General features: G+C 43.7%; 1 protein-coding gene across 7 annotated transcripts in view; it reads right to left on the bottom strand.

The window, feature by feature from the left end:
• LOC126336448 (protein transport protein Sec31A) overlaps positions 1 to 25841 on the bottom strand; it is a 147536-nt gene that overhangs the window by 112889 nt on the left and 8806 nt on the right. For all 7 annotated transcript variants that reach the window (XM_050000154.1, XM_050000152.1, XM_050000150.1 and 4 more), the window contains exons 4-6: positions 14648 to 14783; positions 12932 to 13029; positions 9123 to 9265 (exon numbers count right to left, since the gene is read on the bottom strand). In XM_050000154.1, coding sequence (XP_049856111.1) covers positions 9123 to 9265; positions 12932 to 13029; positions 14648 to 14783 — 377 coding nt within the window. The remainder of the gene's footprint in view (positions 1 to 9122; positions 9266 to 12931; positions 13030 to 14647; positions 14784 to 25841) is intronic.

Raw genomic sequence — 25841 nt, 5'->3', positions numbered from 1 at the left:
TGTTGACGTCAAAGTCACTAAAGGCAGTACATAAGCTCAGATTGCGGAAGGATAGGAAAGAAAATTGTGCATGCTCAGTCAGAGCAACCATTGTAGCATTTGCCTTAAGCGATTTACGGAAATCAAGGAAAACCTAAGTCTGGATGGTCAGATGGTGATTTGAACTGACATCCTCCCGGATGTGCAGCAGAGCAGGGGATCATGTTAGTGTTGGGGTTCTACTACCATCGCATGCAACAGGGACTGGGCAGTTAAACAGCTGATGCCTATGCACGAACGCATATCTTACAGAGCTTCTAATTTACATCTGGAGAGTTGGTTAATGATAGTATTAATAATAACTCAACAAATACAATTGTCCAAAATCAGCAATCTCTGTCTAGATTACTTTTACCCGTAAATCCTCATTTTGACACCAGCACACATTCAAGTGATTCTCCTTATTCAGCTAAACTGTTCTGAGGTATTCAGTTTTACTTTGCTAACCAAATCTAACTTTGAATTATAGTAATAGTAGCTGTACATTTATTTTAATACGCCCATTAGACAAACCTATATAACAGAATGAATTTTAACAATTTATTTTACCAATGCCTTATTTTATGTTCATATAGAAGACACATGAGGTAAGGAATAAAAAATTCACTACCTTACGAAAAGCATACGTTTTGAAAATATGAAACTAGAAGGCGAGCACTTCTATTAACATTGCAGTTCTGTAAAAAGAAAAAAAGAATAAGATTTAAAGATAAAGAAAAAAAGACTTTTTAAAGCCAAGAGTATTTTAAAAACGTAAGGAGTGGTGGGAGGGCAGATCAATCAATGAAAAACCAAAGGTCAAATGATGGCCTGAAAGTAATAATTTGATGCCTCAGAGTTGGGTTGTTTAGGGAAGGATACCAGATAGCAAGGTCATCGGTCTAATGCCTTAGAGTCAGTAAATGCAAAGGGACTATGGACAAGCTTATTCACTTGCTATCGGTTTCACCTCACACTTTCAACAACAAAAAAAGATGACATAAAGAGGGGTTAGGTTCACATTCAGACCTATAGATGGGTGCTTGACACTTGCAGGGAGACATGAGTGACAGTTTAAAATGAGCAATCAGCCCAAGGCACCAGATGATGTCCTCATGTCACAGCGAACCAAAGTTGTTACGAGCTACCCAACTCGTCTTCCCCATATGGATCACTTTGACCCTCTCTAGAAGGTTCCAGATGCTGCTATCGCAGCTACATAAGCAGAAAACCATGCTAGTCCCGTCATTGGTTGGTTGGTTTAAAAGATGGGGGGAAGGGACCAAACTGCAAGGTCATCATTCCCTTGTTCCCAGTAAAATAATTACACAACGAAAAGAAGAAGAAGAGAGAGATGACATACAGCACAACAACGAGAGAAAGGACAAAAACAGGAAAAGAAAACCATACAGAGAAGCAAGAAACAGGTATAAGGTATAAAAACAAGAGAGCAGATGACTGTGGCTGGCTGACCAAGAAGATAAAAAGGAAAAGCCACCCACTCTGCCACACATTAAAACATCCACCCTAAAAGCATTAGAGTGGAGAACACAAAGGGACAAAGGACATGCACTAAAACTTATATAGAATGATAAAACCCACTGTCGCGTATAAAACATAAAACTAAATTAGCTGATGAGGCATTGTCATCTAAAATTAATGGCAACAAGTCCAGTAACTGAAGAGTCCATTGCAGGGCAGCCAAAGACAGACAGCTCACAAAGATATGGGCCACTGTCAGCCGGCTGCCGCACCGACACTGAGGTGGGTCATCATGGCGCAGGAGGTAGCCGTGTGTCACCCAAGTGTACCCAAAGCGGAGCCGGCAGAGAACCACAGAGTCCCTGCGAGAGATCCACAAGGAGGACTGCCACACATTGGTAGTCTCCTTAATGGCAAGCACTTTGTTGTGCGTGCTGAGGTTATGCCATTTCGTCTCCTAAAGTCGCAAAACCTTGTGGCGTAGTACTGAATGTAAGTCAGTTGCCGAGAAGCCAATCACCATAAGCGGTTTCCGCATAGCCTGTTGGCAAGTTCATTGCCTGGGATTCCCATGTGACGTGGATTCCAGACAAACACCACTGAACGATCGGACCATTCCAGGGCATAGATGGACTCCTGGATGGTTGTTATCAAAGGATGGTGACAGTAGCATGGGTCGAGAGCTTGTGGGCTGCTCAAGGAGACAGTACGCAGAAGAAATAACTCTCCAGGACATGAACAGATGTCTCCAAGAGCACGAGATATAGCCACCAGCTCAGCAGTGAAAACACTGCAGCCATCGGGCAAGGAATGCTGTTCAATATGTCCTCCATGGACGTACGCGGAGCCGATGTGAGCATCAGCCATCGAGCTGTCGGTGTAAACCCCTTCGTGGCCTCGGTACTTGTCAAGAATTGAGAGGAAGTGGCAGCGGAGAGCTGCGGGTTTAACTGAGTCCTTAGGGCTATGTGAAAGGTTCAGGTAAAGCTGCAGCCTGAGTGTACACCATGGAGGTGTATGTGAATGGACCTAAAGTATAGGTGATAAAGGCAAGGACTGCAGTTCAGAAAGAAGGGATTGGACACAAACTGCAATTGGAAGCCCTGACCTGGGCCACTGATGCGGGAGCTGAACCGCTGTGGGTGGGAAAAGGAGACGGTGATTCAGATGTGCAGGAGATCTACAAATGTGTGCTATGTAACTGGCCAGCAGTTGTGCACACCTAACCTGCAATGAAGGCACACCGGCTCCCACAAGGACACTGGTCACCGGACTCGTCCTAAAAGCTCCTGTTGCTAGGCGAATACCACAGTGGTGCACTGGGTCGAGTAAACGCTACGCTGAGAGCACCGCTGAACCATAAAACAGACTCCCATAGTGAAGGTGGGATTGAACAAGGGCTCTGTAGAGCTGCAGCAGCGTAGAGCAATCTGCACCCCAGTTGGCGTTGCTCAGGCAGCGGAGGGTATTGAGGTTCTGCCAGCACTTCCACATAAGCTGACAAAGGTGAGGAAGCCAAGTCAATCGGGTGTCGAAAACCAGTGCTAAGAATCGATATGTCTCCACTACAGTGAGTGGACCATCATTAAGATAAAGTTCTGGTTCTGGATGAACGGTAGAAACCCAACAGAAATGTATAAGTGCCAAAAACTGGAAACAATGGGCTAGAGCCCATGACTGCGACTTGTGGATGACTCCCTGTAGGTGCTGCTCAGCAGTATGAAATGCACAAGTCATATGCATACAGAGGTGAGATGGACAGTCCTACAGCTGCTGCTTGACCATTAATGGCCACTAAAAATAGAGAGACACTCAATACAGAGCCCAACGGGACCCCATTCTCCTGGGGGAACTATGGGAGGTACCAACTTGGACACAGGAAGTACAAAGCAACAGGAAATTCTGGATAAAAAAATTGGGAGTGAGCCTCTGAGACCCTACTCGTATAATGTGGCAAGGATATGGTGTCGCCAGGTCGTATCTTATGGTTTTCGTAAATAAAGAAAAACGGCAAACAGGTGTTGGTGTCTGGAAGAGGCTGTTCGGATGACAGACTCTAGGGACACAATATTATCAGGGGCAAAGCAACCCTGCCAGAAGCCAGTAGGCCATGCGACTCCAGGACCCAACCCAACCACCGACACACCATACATTCCAGCAGCTTACAGACAAACATTGGTGAGCCAATAGCTATCCACATCAAGTGGGTTTTTGACGTGTCTGAGCACCGGAATGACGGTGTTCTCCCGCCATTAGGATGGAAAGAAGCAAGCACACCAGATTTGGTTGAAAATGATGAGGACATGTTGCTTGTAATCAGATGAGATATGTTTAATGATCTGACTGTGGATCCGGTCTGGTCCACGAGCTGTGTCGGGGCAATGTGCAAGGGCACTGAGGAGTTCCCACTCTGTAAATGGGGCATTATAGGATTCACTGTGGTGTGTAGTAAACGAGAGAACTTTCCTTTCCACCTGCCGTTCGAGAGTGTGAAAGGTTGTGGGGTAATTCTCCGATGCAGAGGCTCAAGCATAGTGCCCAGCAAAGTGCTTGGCAATCGCTTTTGCGTTTGTAGATAATACGCCATTTATTTTAACACTGAGGACACCTGTTGGGGTCTGGTACCCGAAAACATGTTTCATCTTTGCCCACACTTGGGAAGGTGACATATGGCACCCAATGGCCACGATGTATCTTAACCAACACGCCTGTTTCCGTCATTTGATAAGTTGGCAAACACGAGCACGAAGCCGTTTAAAGGCTATGAGGTGCTTCAGGGAAGGGTGCTGCTTATGCTGCTGAATAGCTCGCTTATGCTGCTGAAGAGCTAGCTTCAGTGACTTCTGGCGACCACCAAGGGACAGTCTTCGACCTTAAAGAGCGAGGGATCGTGTTTTCTGCCACAGAACGATTGCTGTAGTCATCTTCTCAACCATCACATCGATATTCCAGTATGGGGGAGATTCAACGGTGATAGCAGAGGTGAAAGTTTCCCAGTCCACCTTGTTTAAAGCCCATCTCGGCAGGCGTCCGTGGACTTGATGCTGGGGCAGTGATAGGAAGATGGGGAAGTGGTCACTACCATATAAGTCGTCATGCGCTCTCCAGTGGATAGATGGGAGAAGTCCAGGGCTGCAAATGAATAAATCAATGGCCAAGTAACTACCTCCAGCCACACTGAAATGTGTGGTGGTGCCCGTCTTTAAGAGGCAGAGGTCGAACTGAGACAGTAAAGTTTAGACATCTCTGCCTCGGCCAGTAGGCATGGTGCCACCCCACAAGGAGTTATGGGTGTTAAAATCTCCCAAAAGTAGGGAATTCCACTGGAGGATGACTTCATCATGAGACTTCTAAGGTATGGAACACTGAATGAGGCAGTTTACACCTCAGGGTCACCTGCTGCCACCAACTTCTTGCCTGAGCAGTTTACATCCATTGTGTTAGAGGGTCCAGCGAGATTTAGGTCCTCAGCAGACGCCAGAATCTCCACCTCATCTGCAGACACAGAGTTTGGAAGTAGCGGTGGTGTGGGTGCCACTGTAATTCCCTTGGTCTTGGGGACCTTCATTTGGATTTCTCTCACTGTTCCTTGGGTTTCCCTGGCTGGGAGGACTTCACTGATTCAGTCTCCAGGACCACTTCCTAGCGAGAGCAGCTGAAGAAGTTGTACGTTTCTCCGGGTTAGAAGTGGGTATGGACATTGCCGATGGTTGGGGGGATGTTGCTCCTGTAGTAGGTGGTGCAGGAGCAACAGGGAGGGAAGTGCCGCCCCCTCCCCCCCTCCCCCCCAATCAAGGAGGCAGGTGTAGTCTTCTGGCTTTGAGAGGTGATTGGGGTTGGCAGAGCTGATGGGGCTAGAACTGTTGTAGAGGCAGCGTAAGACAATGTCATGCGTACAGGATGTAGACTTTCAAATTTCCTCTTAGCCTCAGTGTAGGTCATTCGGTCCATGGTCTTGTACTCCATGATTTTCCTTTCTTTTTGAAGAATCCTGCAGTCTGGCGAGCAAGGTGAATGGTGCTCTCCACAGCTGACACAGATCGGAAGAGGGGCACATGGAGTATTGGGATACGATGGGCGTCCGCAATCTCGACATGTGATGCTGTAAGTACAGTGGGGAGAGATATGACCAAACTTCCAACATTTAAAGCACTACATTGGGGGAGGGATATAGGTTTTACAGCGCTAGACCATCACCTTGACCTCCTCAGGCAATGTATCATCCTTGAAGGCCAAGATGAAGGCATTGGTGGCAACCTGATTATCCCTCGGACCCTGGTGGACACACCGAATGAAATGTACACCTCACCGTTCTAAATTGGTGCGCAGTCCATCATCGGACTGCAACAGAAGGCCCCTGTGAAATATGATACCATGGACCATATTTAAGCTCTTATGGGGCATGATAGTTACAGAAACATCCTCCAGCTTGTCACAAGTGAGTAACGCCCGTGACTGGGCAGAGGATGCCGTTTTGATCAAGACTGACCCAGATCTCATTTTGGACAAGCCCTCCACCTCCCCAAACTTGACCTCTAAATGCTCAATAAAAAACTGATGCTTCATCGTCATGAAAGGTTCCCCATCAGCTCCCGAACATACAAGGTACCAGGGCAAATAAGAGCCGCTGCCATCCTTAGCCTGACGTTCCTCCCATGGTGTGGCCAGGGAGGGGAACAATTTGAAGTCTTCTTCTGTGTACTGAATTGAGCCCATGAACACTTAGAGACTGCTGGTGTTTGACCACCAGCAAGAGATGAAGTACTACGCTTCATCGCATGTCATTCACCCTGATGTCGCCCACTCTGACCAGGGGCCCTCCCCACAGGCGCCAGCCAGCCCCAGCAAAAACCACCTGGCAGGATGGCCACTGCTGGGAGTCCCGATGCCCCAGGAGGATGGGCATCTACCCGTTGGCATACATGGGGAGTAACAGCACAAACATCAGCAGAGCGATCCCTGTGTGGTCAGGGGGCTACAACCAACAGGTTACAAGCAAGCAAACAAGTCCATTATCATCATCAGCAAAGAAAAGATACTGCACAGTTGATGGGAAAATATGCACCCAGGAAGATGACCTCGCCCAACAGTTGGAGAATGAGCAGAAGTGCAGATCCATGTCGACGAAGGATGCGATAGGTCTCAGTGCATGATGAACACGATGCACCATGCAAGGCACCCTTCCTCAATTGGCTTGCTCTTCGGGAAGATTTTGAAAAATGGAGGTCAAACCCTACAGGAGACCATCAAAAAGGCCGAAATGTGAGAGACTCCTTTTAGTCGCCTCTTACGACAGGCAGAAATACCTCGGGCCTATTCTAAGCCCCAGGCCTGTAGGGGGGCCATTCCAGTGTTTTATACTCCTGATGACAATGACACAGCAAGTCATTGAAAGCCCGAGTAATATATTCAAAGAGATGTGGGTTGTTAATTGAGAAAATTGATTGGAATAGACTTTTTGAAATTCTGAAGGTTGCAGGTATAAAAAAATGGGGAAAAAAAGTTATTTATAGGTTTTAAAAAGGCCACACTGTGGTTGTAAGAGCTGAAGGAATATGAAAGGGAAACAGTGATTGGGAAGTGAGTGAGGCATGGTTGCAGCCTACTCCTTATGTTTTTAATCTGTACACTGAGCAAGCAGTAATGGAAAACAAGAAGAAATTTCAGAAGGGGAAGTTAAGGGAGAGGAAATAAAAAACTACATGGTTTGTCTGTGGCATTGTAATTGCGTCATCGACAGCAAAGGACTTGGGAGAGCAGTTGTGTTGAATAATAGTGTCTTGAAAAGAGATTATATGAAAAATGGTGAATGTCACCAAACGTCATGGAATGCAGTGGAATTAAATCAGGTGATAATGAAGGAATTGGATTAGGAAATGAGATACTAAAAGTAGTAGACAAGTTCTGATATCTGGACAGGAAAATAAATGAGGATGGCTGAAGTACAGAGGATTTACAATGTAAATTGGTTATATCAAGAAATGTATTTCAGGAAATGTGTAATACAAATTTAAGTGTTGTTATGTATTTTATGAAGATATTTGCATGTAGTGTAGCCTTGAACAAAAGGGAAATGTAAATTATGAGCAGTTCAGACAAGAAGAAAATAGAAGTTTTTGAAATGTGGTGTTACAGAAGAATGCTGAAGATTAGATGAGTAGATCGAGTAACTAATATGGAGCTACTGAATCAAATCAGGGGCAAAAAGACATTTATGGCATAACTTGGACAGTAGAAGGAATTGGCTGACAGGAATGAATGAAGTTAGCAGGTTCAAATAGATGTAGGTTGCAGTAGTTATGAAGAAATGAAGGGGCTTGCACAGGACAGAGTAGTGAGGAGACCTGAAATAAATCAGTCTTCACTCAGAAGACCACCACAATAACAGCAGCAAATCATAAATGAAAGAAACTTTGAAGACATAGTTCTCTGTAAATACTCAAAGAAACAGCAAATGAAATTCAAGGTGATAATAAAGATAAACTGTTGGCACTCAAAATAGTCCCATATTGGAAAAAATACAGACTGTTGCTGGTGGTCATGTTATTAACGTCTGGAGAAAGCAGTATGGTATTTCAGAAGTCTGATTTAAGAATGTAATTCGACTCTCAAAATAGTACTAAAATTGTTGAAACATAACTGAAATTGCTCGAGAACACATTGCTGAATGCATCTTAAACAAAAACAAATAACAATGCTAATACTGCAATCATTCAATTAATGTTTTATTAGCATTCAAGGCACTGATCTCGTCAAATAAATGTATGGTAAACATTTTTTTTTCTTGTGGCTAGAAGGTAGCAACTTTATTTTACTTGTTGTTAAAGTTCTTTATGCTTTATTTTCATTTTACTGCCAGTTCTCTAACTCATGGTTTCTCAAACTGTGTTCTGTGGAACACTAGTGTTCCACGGGAAGTGAATAAGTGCCCTCTGAAAAAAGCTGTTAATAACATGTTAATTATTGTTTTTGATATTTTGAGATACTATTTTTTTTAAATTTTTTAATGATATCTGTGTTATTACTTACGATGTAAAATTGAAATTGGCAATGAATAAAACAAGTTTTTATTTATTTATTAACCTTCAGATTAACAAGATGTTCCATCGAACTACCAGGATCCTCAAAGTGTTCAGTCAGACTAAAGTTTGGGAAACCTTACTCTACCTACGCATTCTTCACAGGTATTCTATAGTCTGCCAATGTTCCTCTACTTTCGTACCTCGAATTCCACCAGCAACATCACTTCCTACACCCAAATTACTGTAAAAACAAGATTAATAACATTGAAAAATAAATACAAGAGCACATTTATGTTGTATTCATCTACAATCTCTCCACTGCAGGATGTGCTATATAGATGACTGTTTTTACAGATAGAGTACACACTCTTTTAATGGAAAGAACTAGGCGGTATTGTTTTCAAAGGAACCATTAATGATTTACAGAAGCCAACAGAAACCTATATCTGATAGGCACACAGGGATATTAACAACTGCATTATCAAATACGAGTCAAGTAGCGTATCACCTTGATTGGCAATTTCTTTTTGTTCCTTTACGCACAGCTTTGTTATTTTTTGGTTTTTACATGTAAAAATTAATTACTGAAGGCAATAATACCTCTGATGATTCTGCATGACCTTTAAAGGTGAAGTAGCAAATCGAAGATCCCACAGCTGTATGACTGGAGTCTGGTCATCTTCAGAAGCCAGACACATTTGTGTAGCAACATCAGGATGCCAGGCTACAACTTTCCACCTGACCTACAAATAAATGTTGTGTTAGAAACATTTACACAATCTGTCTTCAAGAATGTCAATAATTATGTAAAGGATAGACTGCTACCTTCTGTAAAGATGACACATCGAGTTGAAAACATGTACAATTAAAAGATTGTTACACATTAAGCTTTTGTGTAAAGCCTTCATCAGAAAAGAGGATGTGCTTGCATGAATGCACGAGTCTTCTACGAGATCTTTTTAATGCATGATATAGCTGTTTAATTGTCTTACTTCAATTTCTAGTTTCGGTATTACCCCACAAGAAAACAACAGTTGTTAATCTCACATCATAGTACTTGTATTTATCAATATAGCAAACCATATAATTCCTGTCTCATTTAAACTGCAGAACATGTATCCAAATACAGGCATTTGTGCAAAAAAGGTGCTGTACCCAACTGCAGCTGTGTTTTCTAACTGGATAGATCACTATTTATGCACCGATACCAGTTGCATTCTCTACATGTTCTGCAATTTAGATGGGACAAGAACGCTGGTATGTGTTGTGGAAAGTGATTAATAATTGATCTTTTACACCATGATAATAGCATCTATACAGCCCCAATGCTTTGTATCTCAGCCATTTTGCAACAGATGCTGTTTCTTAAGAAGTTTCTTTATGAAGACTACCATAGAGTATGCCTCCCACCAAGATTGAGTCACAGATCCTCCACTGTCTCCAGTCCAGAGCTAAATGTTTCAAGTTCATCTTTGAGATATGACACAACTGCCAACTGGCTGTTAATACAGTTTGCTGAACACATAAATCTCGCCACTTGTTTTAGATATCCTCTGTACTTTGTTAATTGTGTTGCTGCAACCACCTTGTGGTCGCTGATACTTTCAAAATGGACATTCTCTAAGAGGTCATATCTATTTGTTGCCATTAGATGTGCTGTATTTCTGTCACAAATGGGCTTCCAAACTATTTGTACTAAGTAGCTTTTGGAGAATGTATTTAGTACTGTTCTGTAGCAGCTTATCACACCCACCACTTACAAACTTGTCATCCTAATTCAGTGATGAATTATTAATGCCTCCCCCCAATGATTACAAAAGATTGGTAAACATGCATATTCCGAACTCGGATATGAAACAGCCGATGTCAAATGGTTATCGTAAGAAAGAGTGTCGTACATTTCACACAATTAATTAAGAGAAAGGTACACTGAAGATGGGAAACATTTGTTGAATTTGGGCCAAAATTCAGTACAAGAACTAATTCTTCATGGGAGTTTGGATTGCATTAAAGTAATTAAATAAATTTTGTATTTGTTACTGTGAATAATATGCACATCCAACATTTTCATTCCAGAAGGGAAACAGCAACCAAAAGTAGTATGGGAAGATGGTGGACCTGTGCAGAAGAAAGTCTATTTCATCTGTCACAAGGTTATAACCCACCTTTCTGTGAACCAAACAACACATTAAACAAATAAATTGCATTATTGTACCATGCTGGCTTTTAACTTGGGCTTAACCCTTGCACTTTGTAATGCAGACACAGGACGTCTCCATACATTCTTATTCCAATAGCCTCCACCCAGGTGGTGAGCACATCACACAGAATTGTGCTAGTCTCTTTGGGGAAACAATGACGCCACTGATCAACAATTTGAGTATACATTAAAACAAAAATTGCACTTTCGCTCAACTATATTATAAAAGGATTACAATACAAAACTTTTTATCATATAATTTTTTTGAAACACTTCACAGTGGACTTTTTCCATTATTATTTCACTTGAACTGTTTACAAATGAATCGCTGTCATCACCAAAATCATTCTCTCTTTCATTGTCACTTAGAGATTTCTCTAAAAGTTCTCCAATCTCTTCCTCAGAAAGGATTTGGCATCAAGAACTACCCATTTCACACCTACTGACTTTAATGTAATAATTACAACCCTTCTCTCGAAACAAATGCTCAGTTCAACACTGAATTAACACAGACTTCCCTAGATGGCAGCACTACGCATCATTGATGCATAGTACAGTCAGATTCGAGAATGAAACATGTAAGAGCTACAAATATTGTGCCGAACACCACTCACTGTTGGAGTGGAAAGGGTTAAAGCAATACAGTAGAAAATGCATAAGGTCTTCGTATTCATATGTATGGAAGGACAAGCATGAAACGTATGCTTTAAGGAGTACACACAATTTTCATACATCACTAAACAAATTGACAATACCATGATCAGGTGGGGGGAGGAAGAGGGAGAGTTGGAGGGGGAGGAGGGAGAGTCGGAGGGGGAGGGAGATGAGACGGGGAGGGAGATGAGACGGGGAGGGGGAATAGAGGAAATAGATACTGCAAAGTTGTCATGGTGCCCATGATAAATTTCTAGTGCCGGAACTATGAGTGTACAAAAAGCAACTCTGGGAATTCACTTTTGGTGACTGACCAAAAAAAAGCTAAAGATAACACAAATACTTTCTTAGCATGTCTTATCACAGCTTTGCTCTGAAAGGAAAATAGTATAAATACAAAACTGAATCATTTGGAGTGAAATGCATCGCAAGATCAATAATTACTATCTATCCATAAAATTAAAATGACATGGTTCATCACCCAATATTAGTGCAAGTAAGTCACTCTTGAAATACAGGGTGAACATTAATAAAACCAACAAACCACTGGGACAAATTCCTGACTGGAATTCATCGTTGGCACGGTATATGGCACTGACGAATGACAGTTCCTCTGACCACATGCCATGTGTTCCTTGTTTGTTGCTGGCCGTGAGAGTGATGCAGCATACTTTAAACAGCAGAATGATCCCGCATTCATGTTGGGAACAGGCTGTGGTGGTGTTGATGTGTGGCAATGCAGATGAAAAGAATCAAGAGGCTGCATGGCTGTACCAAAACAAGTACCATCACAAACACCAACATCACACAACATTTCAAACACCTTTGTGTGTTTGCATGCTCACGGATCCTTTCAGTGAGTTGAATGTGAAGGGAGGCAGTGGATTGTGCTTACGTCAGATTTTGAGGACCAGGTTCTACAGAATATTCAGACGAACCTTAGTACAAGCTCCAGGCAAGTGGCCCACCAACATGGTGGAAGTCAGAGTACAATTACATGTATCCTGTATGATAACTGCTACTATCCCTGTCACCTGCAATCCAATGTAGGCCACTTTGAACATCTGTTGTGATGTGGAAGCATTGCAGCTACATACAGTGTTCTGCGACCATTTGTTGCTGTTGCATACACACCATCCATTTCCAGACACATGTTCTTAGGACCTTTCTAAATATTGTGTTCCTGAAAATAATCTTTGTTTGCAATTGCATAGTTCTTTTTTATTTTTTACTGTTAACACAATAATCTACTTTGGAACATGCACAGATGTAACACCAACTACAACACTCAAATTCAAACCTGCAATCTTCCAATTTATACGCACTGTTCTGTCTGTATAATTTTCCAAATAATTCATTAGCCAAAGTAAAGCCAAAGAAAAAATGCTATTCATTTCTGCAGCTTCTTGTCATCCAAGAGCATAACTGTACTGTATCATAATTGCTAACACACATTAGAGATGAAATGATTGCACTATTCAGTTGTACTTCTGAGGTTATAATTTTAAAACAAAAATATGTTCTTTGTATTTCAGCTGTCCTGCCATATACTTACACGAGAAGTTGTGTCACTAAGTTTAATAATGGGTTCATTTTTGCGCAAATCCCAGACGACACACCGCTGAGTGAACGTAGATGCCAATATGTGCTGCACTGGAACAAACATGTTTATTCAAAATATGACTGATGTCTGAATATGACTGAGTCTGTATATTACACAAACTTACACAATACATAAAGGAATTTACTGGATAACTTGTACATTGATCAAACTAATCAGAACAATCAAAATAGGATGACAACATTTTGAACAGTTTGATGTATATTTGTTTTAAATTAATTGAGGATATAGGTAAAAAGTAATTGACTGGGGATTAGCTAAATACATAAACAGGTACATGGATATCGTCGCACAGCAACCATTAACAGAAAATTCTTCCTCAACAATCACCAAGGGAGACCAACAAATAAGACTGAGGCCTTTTTTTATGCTGAAGACAGGCATGTATCTGATAGCAGCCATTAAGAAAGGTGGCCCTAAAAATGACTGATGCCAACAGCTATTACTGTCACGCCACACAAAATTTAACTTCAGCCAGAACAATTGTGATGAGCAAGTAATGAATGACATTCAGGCCATAGCTATGGAAAACCTCACATGCAGTTGACTGCCAATTGCAACAACAACCTCTGTACAGAAAGTTCAGTGAATGACATCATGTTGGTCTCAGTCATAAGAATGCATCAATGACAAATTCTGCAATGGACAGGTCAAAACACGTCTGAACAAGTCACCGAGTGGCACTGGAAGTGTGCTTCTTGTGTGTAAACTGTATACTGTAGAGTGAGGGTTTAGTGCACGTGGTCTAAACCCAAAATGGATCAGAAAACAAATATGTTGTTCTGCTTCAAAACTGTAAAATCGGTAACAGAGGATTGAAGTGCTGCCAACAGTTACAAAGAATCTGCTGTCACCTTGAAGCATGTCTATGAGTGGTTTAAACACTTCCAAGAAGGGTGGGACACCATGGAAGACAAACTCCCCACCACAACCACCACTCGAAGTGCCGTCCTGCAACTGCATGCACCCCAGACAATGTACAAAAAGTGAAGAAACTTTTGTCCTTGGACTGTCATGCAATAGTGTGGGGTGAATGATACCAAAGGAAGTGGAGATTAGTAGTGAGGTGGACCAAGTGGGTACACTTCCCAGTACACCAAACAAGGCAGCTGGACCCAGCTCCACGACAACGCCCAGCCCCTCTCTGCCTTTCTTAAGCAAAAAAAAAAAAAAAAAGGCTGGCTTTTTGGACAGCCAATTTAATGTTACAATCAAACTGAAGGCTACGATTAAAGACAATTATTTCAGGAGTTTCCAGGATTCAATTAACTTCTCATGGTAGAGGTCCACAGTCATGCAGAATTTATCCCCTTGAGATAGAGAGTTTGGGCAACCCATCAGTCCAAATAGTGGAGCTCCAGCATCTGAGCCAAGCTTCTCCTGCACAATGTCATGTTCTATTCTGTGGTGCAAAACCACCAAAACACTGTTAAACTGTTCTCTAATTTTTAAAAACATCAACTTCCTGCTTCACAGCCATTGACCCTACAATCGAGATCCTTCGTGCGAGCGAGCGAGAGCGATAGTGAAAGAGAGGGAGGGGGGGGGGAGAGAGAGAGAGAGAGAGAGAGAGAGAGAGAGAGAGAGAGAGAGAGAGAGAGAGAGAGGACTTTGGCAAAATAATCTGAAACCCTCTAAAGATGAATTCACCTTGTCTGTTCCATGAAATCCACACAACATCATCTGCTGGTTGTGCCTTTGCTCCAGGACTCATAGGTGTTCCCATGTTATTGAGATCCCACACATATATCTCAGATTCTGCTGCTCCTGTGGCCAAAAGATTTCCCTGAAATTGTAAAAAAGTAAAGAATCAGATATTTTGTAATTTTTGTATTTCTCCTTATTCTCTTATGACATCACAACATATTAAAAATATGTGCATTCGTTTCTAAGTACTTAGACTTTTGCACTCAATGTCCTATCCAGCCACTTATACATGGACCTACAGTTTAACATAGATTCCAAACCATGGTGCACCATGACACTTTTCACATTAACATTGCCAGAGATGAAGGAAGTGAAGGAGACAGATAAAATAGAACTATTATTATTTTCTTCGCTTTCAGAAATTAAAAGAAGAACAAAATCAATATTAAAAATATACTACTTTTGTCTTTGTTGAATTGTTATGTGTAGTCTAAACACAGTCTACATTGTAAGTATATTTCCTTTGCTGTTTCACAAGAAGATTTTCCAATTGTCTTGTTGCATTGGGTGATGGTGTTAATCATTTCACTGCAAGCTCATCATTTTCAGTTCTTAACCTGTCTCGAAGTCTCACACAAATAACTGTGCAATAATTGTCCATATCTGGCTCCTAGACAAGATCTAAGACTCCAGTGTTGCAAAGACGGTCAATATATTCCTCTATGTCAGGTCCCATAAGATTGCCAAGAAAAATATAAAAAATGACTGACAAACAAAGCAAAGACATTGTGGTTAGTGTCCAGGAAAATGTTTCAAATCTGGTAGCAAAACTTTGTTGACGTTTATAATATTCATGGCAGTCCTCATGTTCACAGAGTTGTATCTCACGCAATTCAAAATGATAATCACTTTCTTGCAAAGATATATATGTTCTATATTCCTTTCAAAAGTACACATTTCACATAAAGCTGAGATCAGTTTAATTTTATATTTTTCAGCAAGAGTTAAGTCCATTTCAGTGTGATGTCTATCCAAAAAGCTCTAACATTCATACGCAGAATTTCCACCCAGATATTTCTCCAAACTTGCTACCAAAGTGTGTGAAGATATTTATTTGCCACAAGATGTTTTGGGGCATGTTTTATTAATTGCTGACAGAATCTTACAGAGGGCTACAATTATGCTTATTCTCCTTTGTAGCTTGCATCTACGTAGTAGATACAGACCTGTACATTTTCTATTCTGGATCAAAACAAACTGGCGACCTTAAATCTGAAAGTTTATACATTTGGATGATCTTTTCTGTGTTGCTGCTCAGCCTTCACTTAGTATCTTGGTCGTCCATATTGCCATGCACACTGGTATGGATTTCTCAACCCCAGTCTCCTACTGGTAGACACGGTAGCAGTTTTGAAAAAAAGACAATTCCAACATCTGAACCTTCAGAGATGCCACGCCATCACACAAAGTATGTCTCTCTCAATTTTCAGGTACAAGTATGACTCCGGCTACACAACTGAGCTGCACAGCTACATGGCGGAACTTGCACAGTACACATAACCTGAAGATATGACCAGAGAACAATATTTAAGAGCAATGCGCACACTGGGGGATGATTTAGCGGTGGTACAAGCTGGGAAAAGATTGCAAAGAGTTACCAATTACTTTTAATGACTTCAGTACATGACGAAGTGAGCCAGGCAAGCCTCTCCTCACTGTCCCTGGCTGTGGCTGATTAACAAGCAGCTGCTAGTGCCCCCCCCCCCCCCCCCCCCCCCAGTTGCTGAGGTTGGCAGCCTTTGGAGACCAGGGTCGTAGAGTGGCACAACATGTGCTGCGGTAGTGTTCCACTTGGGAAACAGTTCCTTAACTCACTAGGCAGTTGCAGTGGCATGTGTGGAGTGTGCTATGGGTAGGTTTCAACCTGCAGCCTTCAGAAAGGTGTTGGATGGCAGCTGAACTATGGCACTATGTCCCACTAAGAATTCAGCATCAATAGCAGCACACAAGGATTGTGGACCAGCAGAGCTGTGGCACCAAGTCTGGTGAAGTATTTAGAACAGGTAGCAGGTGCAGCCTTGTCTCTAACCCATGCCTCTGCTAGCGGAACCCTGTCATCTCACTGATGGTTGTTACTGTGGCAGTGTTGTGGTGCTGTTGGCTTCCAGTGACAAGAAATGCTCCATGCCTTAAAATCCAAACTTATTTATACACCTCTGGGGCCCATTTGTTTCACCAAAATCTGGCACCCAGTCATGTTGCCATAATAAGATACTGACCCTGGTGTGGTGACACCACCCGACTTGCAACACGTTTGCCGCTAAGAGGCACATTTACTGCTGAGAGCTGCTGCCCCTGCTTTGCAATTCACTGGTGCATCAGTTACATGTCACACAGGTGGCTGCCAACCTGTGGCTGTTAATATAACACTCTATGGTGGCAATTGCTTCACCTTACTTTTGCTGAAGACTTGTAATTTTCTGTCCAAAGACTGGGTCACTGTGCTACACAGACCTTCCATATTGAGAAGACCCGGTCCCTCAGGCCATTCTTTGGGAAGCCTTCCCCGAAGGTTAACTCTAACCTTTTATGTAATTTGCATGGAATGTCACTCTGCTGTAGCTCTATTTACCCCGGCCAATTCTTTCACAGCTTCTGTAGTTTCATTCAATATGTTCACATCACTTGCATCCACCGTCCCGAACAAAGGTTTCAGTATCTTGCCCCCTGCAGATATCCATCCCCTCTTTACGCTCTTTGAAAATATGTTATTCCATACACCAAGCTAAGCATCTCTCTCTCCATTGTGGGGTAATGCCTCTCCACTCTGCTCTGTTGCCTCGATGCAAAAGCAACAGAATGTTCCTGATATCCACTTCTTAACTTTAAACACACTGAAGAGCAGGATTCAACATACTGTATGACAATATGAACTCCTTTTGAAAATCTGAAAACATCGATATTGGACTATGTCAATACCTTCTTCAATTTGACAAATGCTTCCTGGCATTCTTCTTGTGGTGGTGTACACACAGCACACAACACCAGGCAGCACCACAGACTTCGACAGGTCGGCAACCCACTCCAGAGACAGTGTATAGGCCAGTGATTGCTACACCAAGAACTCAAAGCAGTGCTGATATGCGGCGACATCACAGCAGAGCGGGCAGTTCCAAATCAGCTCGATTACTGAGAAGACCACCTTCTACTTGTGTACTTTGTACTGCATTGTCTGCTTCTAGTGAGTCCACACCAGCTCATCTTCAGTGAACATTCTAGTCGGACGAGAACTGTTTACTATCCAGCCTTAGCTTCTGGAATAGCAGTTGAATTTCAGGATCTGCTGCCTGAGTCGATTACTACAAAGTTGAGTATTCATCAATAAATGTGTATGTTCTCGTCACTAATCATTATCTGTGTTTCAGGGTTCTCCTGTCATAATGTTTCCCTCAGCATGCTATACCTAGTCAGGGGAGGTGTTGAGTAACATGCCCTCCTGAGGCTGTATCAGAAATACAACACAACACTTCTGAACATACAAAACTAATACTTTTATTTAACCAATGTGGAATACCTGCAAATCCACTCAAAAAATTCCTATAACAATTTGTAAGACCAAGAAAAGATTGATTTCGTTGGTTGTCTGTGGCATCAGAAAATCTTGCACTGTTGCACTAACCTCAGATCCATCCCCACACCTTCCTTACCAATGACGTGGCCCAGTACAAAGAGATGTTTTTCTGTGCTGAGTGACAAAGGGGCTGCTCTTAGCCTACTGAATACTTCCCTCAGACTGTGTATAAGCTTACATATTCCTTGGAAAGCCTATTCTGTCATCAAGACACAGTAGACACTGCTGTGGTTTCAAACCTCTCAGCAACCCATAAAATAGGCGTTGGAATATTGCCAGTGCACTCTGCAACCCAAAATGCATCCTTCTGTATTGGTGACGACCCTATGGTGCAGAAAACACTGCTTTCGGCCTATCCTGTGGAACAATTTCTAATTGATGGTGTTCACTCCAAGTTGAGAAGTAGTGGCATTGCCCTATGTTATCTATCATCTCCATGATGTCTGGAATCGGGTAAGCATCTGTCACAGTCTTTCCTCCAACACTAACTACAGGGACCATGGCACTCCATATAGTCTTGGTGAAGCAGGCGGTGGTCCTTGCAGAAATAATACAATCTCTAAACTCCATCAACATGTTTTCCATCCTACAAATGCTTCTAGTTTCCGCAAAATGCAGTTCTAGCAGCATCATGTGGCCTCTCATGGCGTATACTCTCTGTGTGGCAATCTTCCTCATCTGAAATCTTCAACATGGCCAACAATGTTCCTTTTCAATAGCTTCACTTTCTCGGCACCAAAATTGTCTATATTGAAAGGTACTACACTGCCTCTGTCCCTGTCCTGTATGCATACAATACTTTGCTTTATTAAACAACATGCTTTATCCAATACCTCATTATCCTTCTTGGGTACCAATATGCATAATGCATAAACTGGTAAGTCAGGTTCCACATTCACCCACAGCGACTTTCCAGTGCCTCCTGACACACAATAATGTGAATTGACCTTAATTTCATTATTCCTGGTTTAACTGGATTGCCTCGTATACCAGAGGCTCCCTGCAGCAGATCAACATTGACGGCAGCTTCTCCTGACAGAATGTCCTCAATTATACGTTGTCGAAGGTCAAGTGTAGCATGATGTTGATGCAGATAGTCTAACCCAAGGATCACCCTGTAGCCCTCATTTACTTTCACTGGGAACTCCTGTCAGCAGCCCTGAGATTATCTCTTAAGTTTAACAGACACTTCCTACTCCCTGGACTATCTCTACTGCTACCATCTCTTTTCTCTGTCAATGACCTAAACCACTTCTTCCAGCATTCCCATTAAATTTCTGGTACCCTCCATCACTTCTTTGTGGCTGTTACCACTGCCTCTGCACATGCAACTTTTGGCCACAATTAAAACACTTTACATTTTAAACAAAGACACCTTCAATCCCTCACCTCCCACTAACTTATCAATTTCCACCTAATCCATCCTCAATTTAACCTCTGCATGGAGATATTTAGGTGCCCCTGTGCACATCACCACAACATTTCTTGTGCTAAGCCCCTTAGAAGTGCATCAAGTGGCCATTGCTTGGCTTCTTGCCCATTCCGTGGTGCACATTCATTTTCCTAATTCTATGCACAATGTATTCCACTGTCTCCTTAGGCGTTCTAGACACATATCCACCTAACCCACAAAAAACTGTTCACTGTTTTGCTTCCTATACTGCTGTTCCAACTCCTACCACAGCTGATCAAACATTTCCACTTTGCATAATGCTTCTGTGCATCTCAGCTAATAATTTCATCTCCCTCATTAAACATAAATCTGCAACTTGCAATAACTGTTTATCTGACCAATCACCTCTTTCAGCCGATGAATGGAGATCCTCAACAAATGCTAATACATCATTTGATGTCCTGCCTGAGAAGGGGATCTGCTCCTAAGTTTTGCAATTTCAAAATGCCCGCCTCACCACATTTCTCTGCCAAATCACTCCATAAAGTTACCCCATCTGCTCTCATTTGAGCTAGTTGAATCATTATGATTCTATGGTCTCATCCCTGGTGACATCTTGTGTCTATGATTTTGCCATTGCCTCAAATCTACTCATTTTTATGATCCAGAAAGACATGGGAAAATAACAGCTGTGTGCCCAAAACGATTACAAGTAAAACAATTCACTACAAGCGACAGAATGCCCAAATAAATTACACTGAATACAATGCTCAGACACCAGCCATTCATCGCTAACATTACCCCTAGACTGCAAGAAATCCATTGGTTCATCCAGTTCAACAAAGGCAGCTCTCGTATAATCACACCCCCTCAACTTTACTTTGATCCAATGACAGTCACTACACGAGGACAAAGTGGTCTCGCTGACCCAAGATGATGATACTGCAGACTCAGGCTGCTGATTGTGGCAATGTCAGCACCCGACACCCTCAACAAGCCATGGCACACAGGGCAAACACTGCTAACAGCCACAAACAACTTAATTACTTCAGTACATGATGTAGTGAGGCAGGCACACTTCTCCTTGTCCCTGGCTGTGGCTGATGAGTGAGTGGCAGTTTCTGCACAGAAAAGCTGAGCCAGCAGCCTTTGGAGACCACTGCTGTTGATGTCAGTGGTGCTACTTGTTATGCTGTGGTGGCATTCACTCAGGAAACAGCTCCTTGGCTCCATATGTGGCCATGATGACGCATGTGGATTGTACAAGCTGCTCAACCCGTGGCCTTTGGAGGGGAGTCAGATGGGAGCTCGCACTGTGGTGTCAATCCCACTAGGAAATCTGTGTCAGAGATGGCAGGCACAGACAGCAGATCGGGAGGGGGGGGGGGGGGGGGGGGGACCAAGTCCCGCAAAGGACTCAGCATAGATGGCAGGTCCAGCTTGGTCTCGAACCCATGGCTGCTATTGTTGGATCCTAGATGACGCACTGTCTGGTGTCTGATGAGATGGTGGTGTTGTTGGTTTCTGGCAACTTTGCCTTAATGTTCAGGTTCATTTATTTACATCTGGACACCACTTGTTTCACTAAAACTTAACACACAGTCATGTTGCCGTAACAAGATACTTTCCCTGGTGTGTAGACACCGCCCCCGCAGTTATCACTATGTCATGCTAACTACCACTGAGGGCTGTTGCTTCACAATCCACAGGTACGTCAGTTACTGCGATCCACAAGTCACCACACTGGTGGCTATCGACCAGTGCCTGTTAATGCAATGCTCTGCGGTGACTCCCATTCTACTTCTCCTTACTTTTGCTAAGGATTAGTAATTTTCTGTGCAAAGACTGGGTCACGGCACTACACTATTGAACAGCCTAGGGGCATCCCCTGTTTGGAGGCATCAGTTTACACAATTGTCAAACTGTGATGCCTATCTAAAATTATAAAAAAATAAGAGATTGAAATATAACATCTGGAGCCCAATCCCCCTCATAATTTGTCAAGTGTAAAATAATTCTGGGCATCTCCACAACCCGAGGTGGCAATCTGCTCCAGCCTTGGCATAAAACTTTGAAACCAATCACATGCATCACTAAATGGCAATCCTTCCCCAAATCCCACAGAGCCTAATAGCTCGTTGCCACTTATGGAAAAGTCTTTGCATTGGTGGCTGGGCAACAGTATGATGTGAAAGTGTGTATCGCGTGGACAATATTTTATACGTTTGTCATGCTATAAGGAGTTGTCACCTAATGTGAAGATGCAGCTCACTAGCCTCAGAGCAAAGGCCCAGTAAAGGACCTGTTTGAAAAGCCCCAAAGGTTAACTAAATTGCTTCATTGTGTACAACATCCAAAAATTTTAAATAAGAGTGTTGTGTAGTCCCATACACCAATAATCAAGGAAAGATAGCATGAAGGCCCTGTAAAACATGACAGACATGTTCAGTTATCTCCCCAAAATTTGTGGCTAAGACATTATAATGTACTGAGTACTTTAGTGAACTTTTCAGGTCCCTAAGATGTAGCAACCATGTAATATTGGAGTCATATGTGAGGCCGAGAAACCACACTGTTTCTTTAAGAATAAGACAGTTCTCCGACCCGCAACTGAAGAAAGTTTAAAACGGAATGTGAATGGTTGAAAAGAAAGCACACAGGTTTTTTGGTTGAAAAATTAAAACTCCTCCTCTGCCCATTCCTCCAACCATCTAAGAGTCAAGTTGCAACTGACATGCTGTTGCAAGGTTCAAGGAGGAACAAAAGACAAAGAAGTTGTTGATAAAAAAAGAACACTGGTTGGTTTGTTGGTTAGTTTGAGGGATTAAAGGGACCAGACTGCTACGGTCATCGGTCCCTTTTTCCAAAACTTGAAAACACCTACACAGAATAAAAACGGATAATGGAGACAACAACAGATGACACAGGACAAGAAAGACTCAGACAGAGATCAGACAAAACGAATTAAAATCACACAGAGTGTGACAGTGGTTGGCCGAGCATAGAGACAAAAAAAGGAAAAGCCAACCACCAAGAAACATATTAAAATATCACACTAAAATTGTAGGCCATAGGCCAGAATCAACACAAAAGGACAAACACTTACATTAAGCGATAAAAGCCCCCTGCCCGAATAAAATGCAAAAATAAGTCCGCCATGGCAGAGTCATCTGTTAAAAGGGCAGGGACCTTATCAGGCAGCGCAAATGTCCGCCTGAGCACAGCTAAAAGTGGACAGGACAATAAAATGTGCACCACCATCAAAACCACCCCGCAGTGACAGAAAGCCGGATCCCCAAGGCTCAGTAAATATCCATGCATCAGCTGGGTGTGTCCAATGAGCCGACAAAGGATGACTGAGTCCCTGCGGATGGCTCGCATGGGTGATTGCCATACAGCTGTCGTCTCCTTGACAGCAAGGAGTTTATTACGTGTGGTCAGTTCACACCATTCATCGTCCCATAGCGCAAAAACTTTGCGGCATAAGAAGGCTCGCAGATCCATCTCCGGGAGGCCAACGTCCAGAGATGGTTTACTGGTGGCCTCTTTCGCCAGGCGGTCAACATTTTCATTGCTGGGTATCTCAACATGGCCTGGGGTCCAAACAAAGACTACAGAGCGGCCGCAACGGGCAAGAGTATGCAGGAACTCCTGGATAGCCATCACCAGATAAGAATGAGAAAAACACCGGTCGATAGCTCGTAAACCGCTCAGGGAATCGCTACAGATAACGAAAGACTCACGTGAGCAGGATCGGATACACTCTAGGGCACGAAAGATGGCGACCAGCTCAGCAGTGAAAACGCTGCAGCTAGCTGGAAATGAATGTTGTTCATAGTGGTCCCCTAGAGTCAGAGCATAACCGACATGACCAGCAACCATCGAGCCATCGGTGTAAACAACGCCAGAGCCCTGATACGTTGCGAGGATGGAAAGAAAGCGGCGACGGAAGGCCTCCGGAGGGACTGAGTCCTTCGGGCCCTGTGCCAATGCCAGCAGAAGGCAAGGGCGAGGCACACACCACGGGGGTGTACACAAAGGGGCCCGGAAAGGTGGTGGAACAGAGAAAACCCCAAGCCCGGAGAGAAGCTCTTTGACGTGGACCACGATCGTACAACCTGACCGGGGCCGAAGTTCTGGCAGATGAATGACCGATTGCGAGAACAGAAGACGATAATTTGGATGCCCAGGCAAGCTAAAAACTTGGGCAGCATAAGCGACCAGTAAACGGTGGCGCCGTAACTGCAGTGGAGGGACACCTGCCTCCACAAGTAAGCTGTTCACAGGGCTGATCCGGAAAGCACCAGTGACAAGGTGTATCCTGCTGTGAAGGATTGGGTCCAGCACCCGCAATGCCGAAGGGGATGCTGAAACATAAGCCAGGCTCCCATAATCCAGACGAGACTGGATTAGCGCCTGGTAGAGCCATAAGAGGGTAGATCGGTTGACGCCCCAACTGGTGTGGCTCAAGCATCACAGAGCATTAAGATGCCACCAACACATCTGTTTAAGCTGCCGAATATGAGGCAGCCAAGTCAACCGAGCATCAAAAACCACACCCAAAAACCTGTGTGACTCCACCACAGCAAGAAATTCGCCGTTGAGATAAACAGTGTGTCGCTAGCAGAAATGCATAATGCAAATCTTAGCTGCCAAAAACTGGAAGTCATGCGCTACAGCCCAAGACTACGCCTTACGGATAGCGCCCTGCAGCTGCCAATAGAGCTATAGTAAAGACAGAAGTCGTCAGCATACAAGGATGCTGAGACAGATGTTCCACCGCCGCAGCGAGCCCATTAATTGCTATTAAAACAGGCAGACACTTAAAACAGATCCTTGTGGCACCCCGTTCTCCTGAACTCAGGAGGAACTAAGAGAGACTGTGACATGCATGCGGAAGATACAATGCAACAGAAAATTGAGTATGAAAATCACCAGCGGACCCCGAAGACCCCAATCATGAAGTGTAAAGAGTATGTGATGGCGCCACGTCGTATCTTACGCCTTCCGCATGTCAAAACAGACAGCGACGAGGTGCTGACAGCGGGTAAGACCATACGAATGGCGGACTCCAGGCTCACCAGACTGTCGGCGGCAGAGCGGCCTTTTCAGAACCCACCCTGAGACAGAGCCAGGAGGCCCCAAGACTCGAGTACCCAACTCAATCGCCGGCTAACCATCCGTTCAAGCAGCTTGCAAAGAATGTTGGTGAGGCTAATGGGGCAGTAGCTGTCCACCTCCAAAGGGTTCTTGCCAGGTTTCAAAATGGGGATGACAATGCTTTCCTGCCATTGCGACGGAATCGCGCCCTGGACCCAAATACGGTTGTAAAGGTCGAGGAGGCGTGGCTTGCAGTCCACTGAAAGGTGTTTCAGCATCTGACAGTGGATGCGATCTGGCCCAGGAACAGCTCAGAGCAAGCGGCTAGGGCACTGTGAAATTCCCACTCACTGAATGGAACATTGTAGGTTTCAGGATGGTGGGTGCAAAAAGAAAGGCTCCGACGTTCCATCTGCTCTTTAATGGAGTGGAAGGCCAGCGGTACTGCAGAAGCGGAACTCAGAGCAAAATGCTCTGCCAAGCGGTTGGCAATGACAGCGGAGTCAGTACAAACTGCTCCATTCAGTGAAAGTGCAGGGACACTGACAGGGGTCCAATAGCCATAGAGGCGTCGAATCTTGGCCCAGACCTGCGTTGGAGAGACATGGAGGCCAATGGTAGACACATACCGCTCCCAGCACTCCTGCTTGTGTTGGCGAATGATGCGGCAGGCCTACGCACGGAGCCGTTTAAAGGCAATGAGGTTTCTGAAGATGGATGCCGCTTGTGACGCTGGAGCGCCTGCCGGCGATCTATAATCGCCACAGCAATCTCAGGCGACCACCAAGGCACAGACCGCCGCCGAAGGGACCCTGAAGAACAGGGAATGGCAGATTATGCGGCAGTAACGATACTGGTGGTGACCGAGTGCACCACCGCATCAATGGCGCCATTAGAAAGAGGCTCAATAGTGGCAATGGAGGAGAACAAATCCCAGTCAGCCTTATTCATAGCCCACCTGCAAGGGCGCCCAGAAGAGTGACATTGTGGCAGTGACAGAAGGATCGTGAAGTGGTCTCTGCCACACAGGTCGTCATACACACACCATTGGACAGACTGCAAGAGGCTAGGGC

The sequence above is a fragment of the Schistocerca gregaria genome, chromosome 2, assembly GCF_023897955.1.
Source record: "Schistocerca gregaria isolate iqSchGreg1 chromosome 2, iqSchGreg1.2, whole genome shotgun sequence".
NCBI classification, from domain to species: Eukaryota; Metazoa; Arthropoda; class Insecta; order Orthoptera; family Acrididae; genus Schistocerca; species Schistocerca gregaria.
This window is presented reverse-complemented; position numbering and strand designations above follow the sequence as displayed.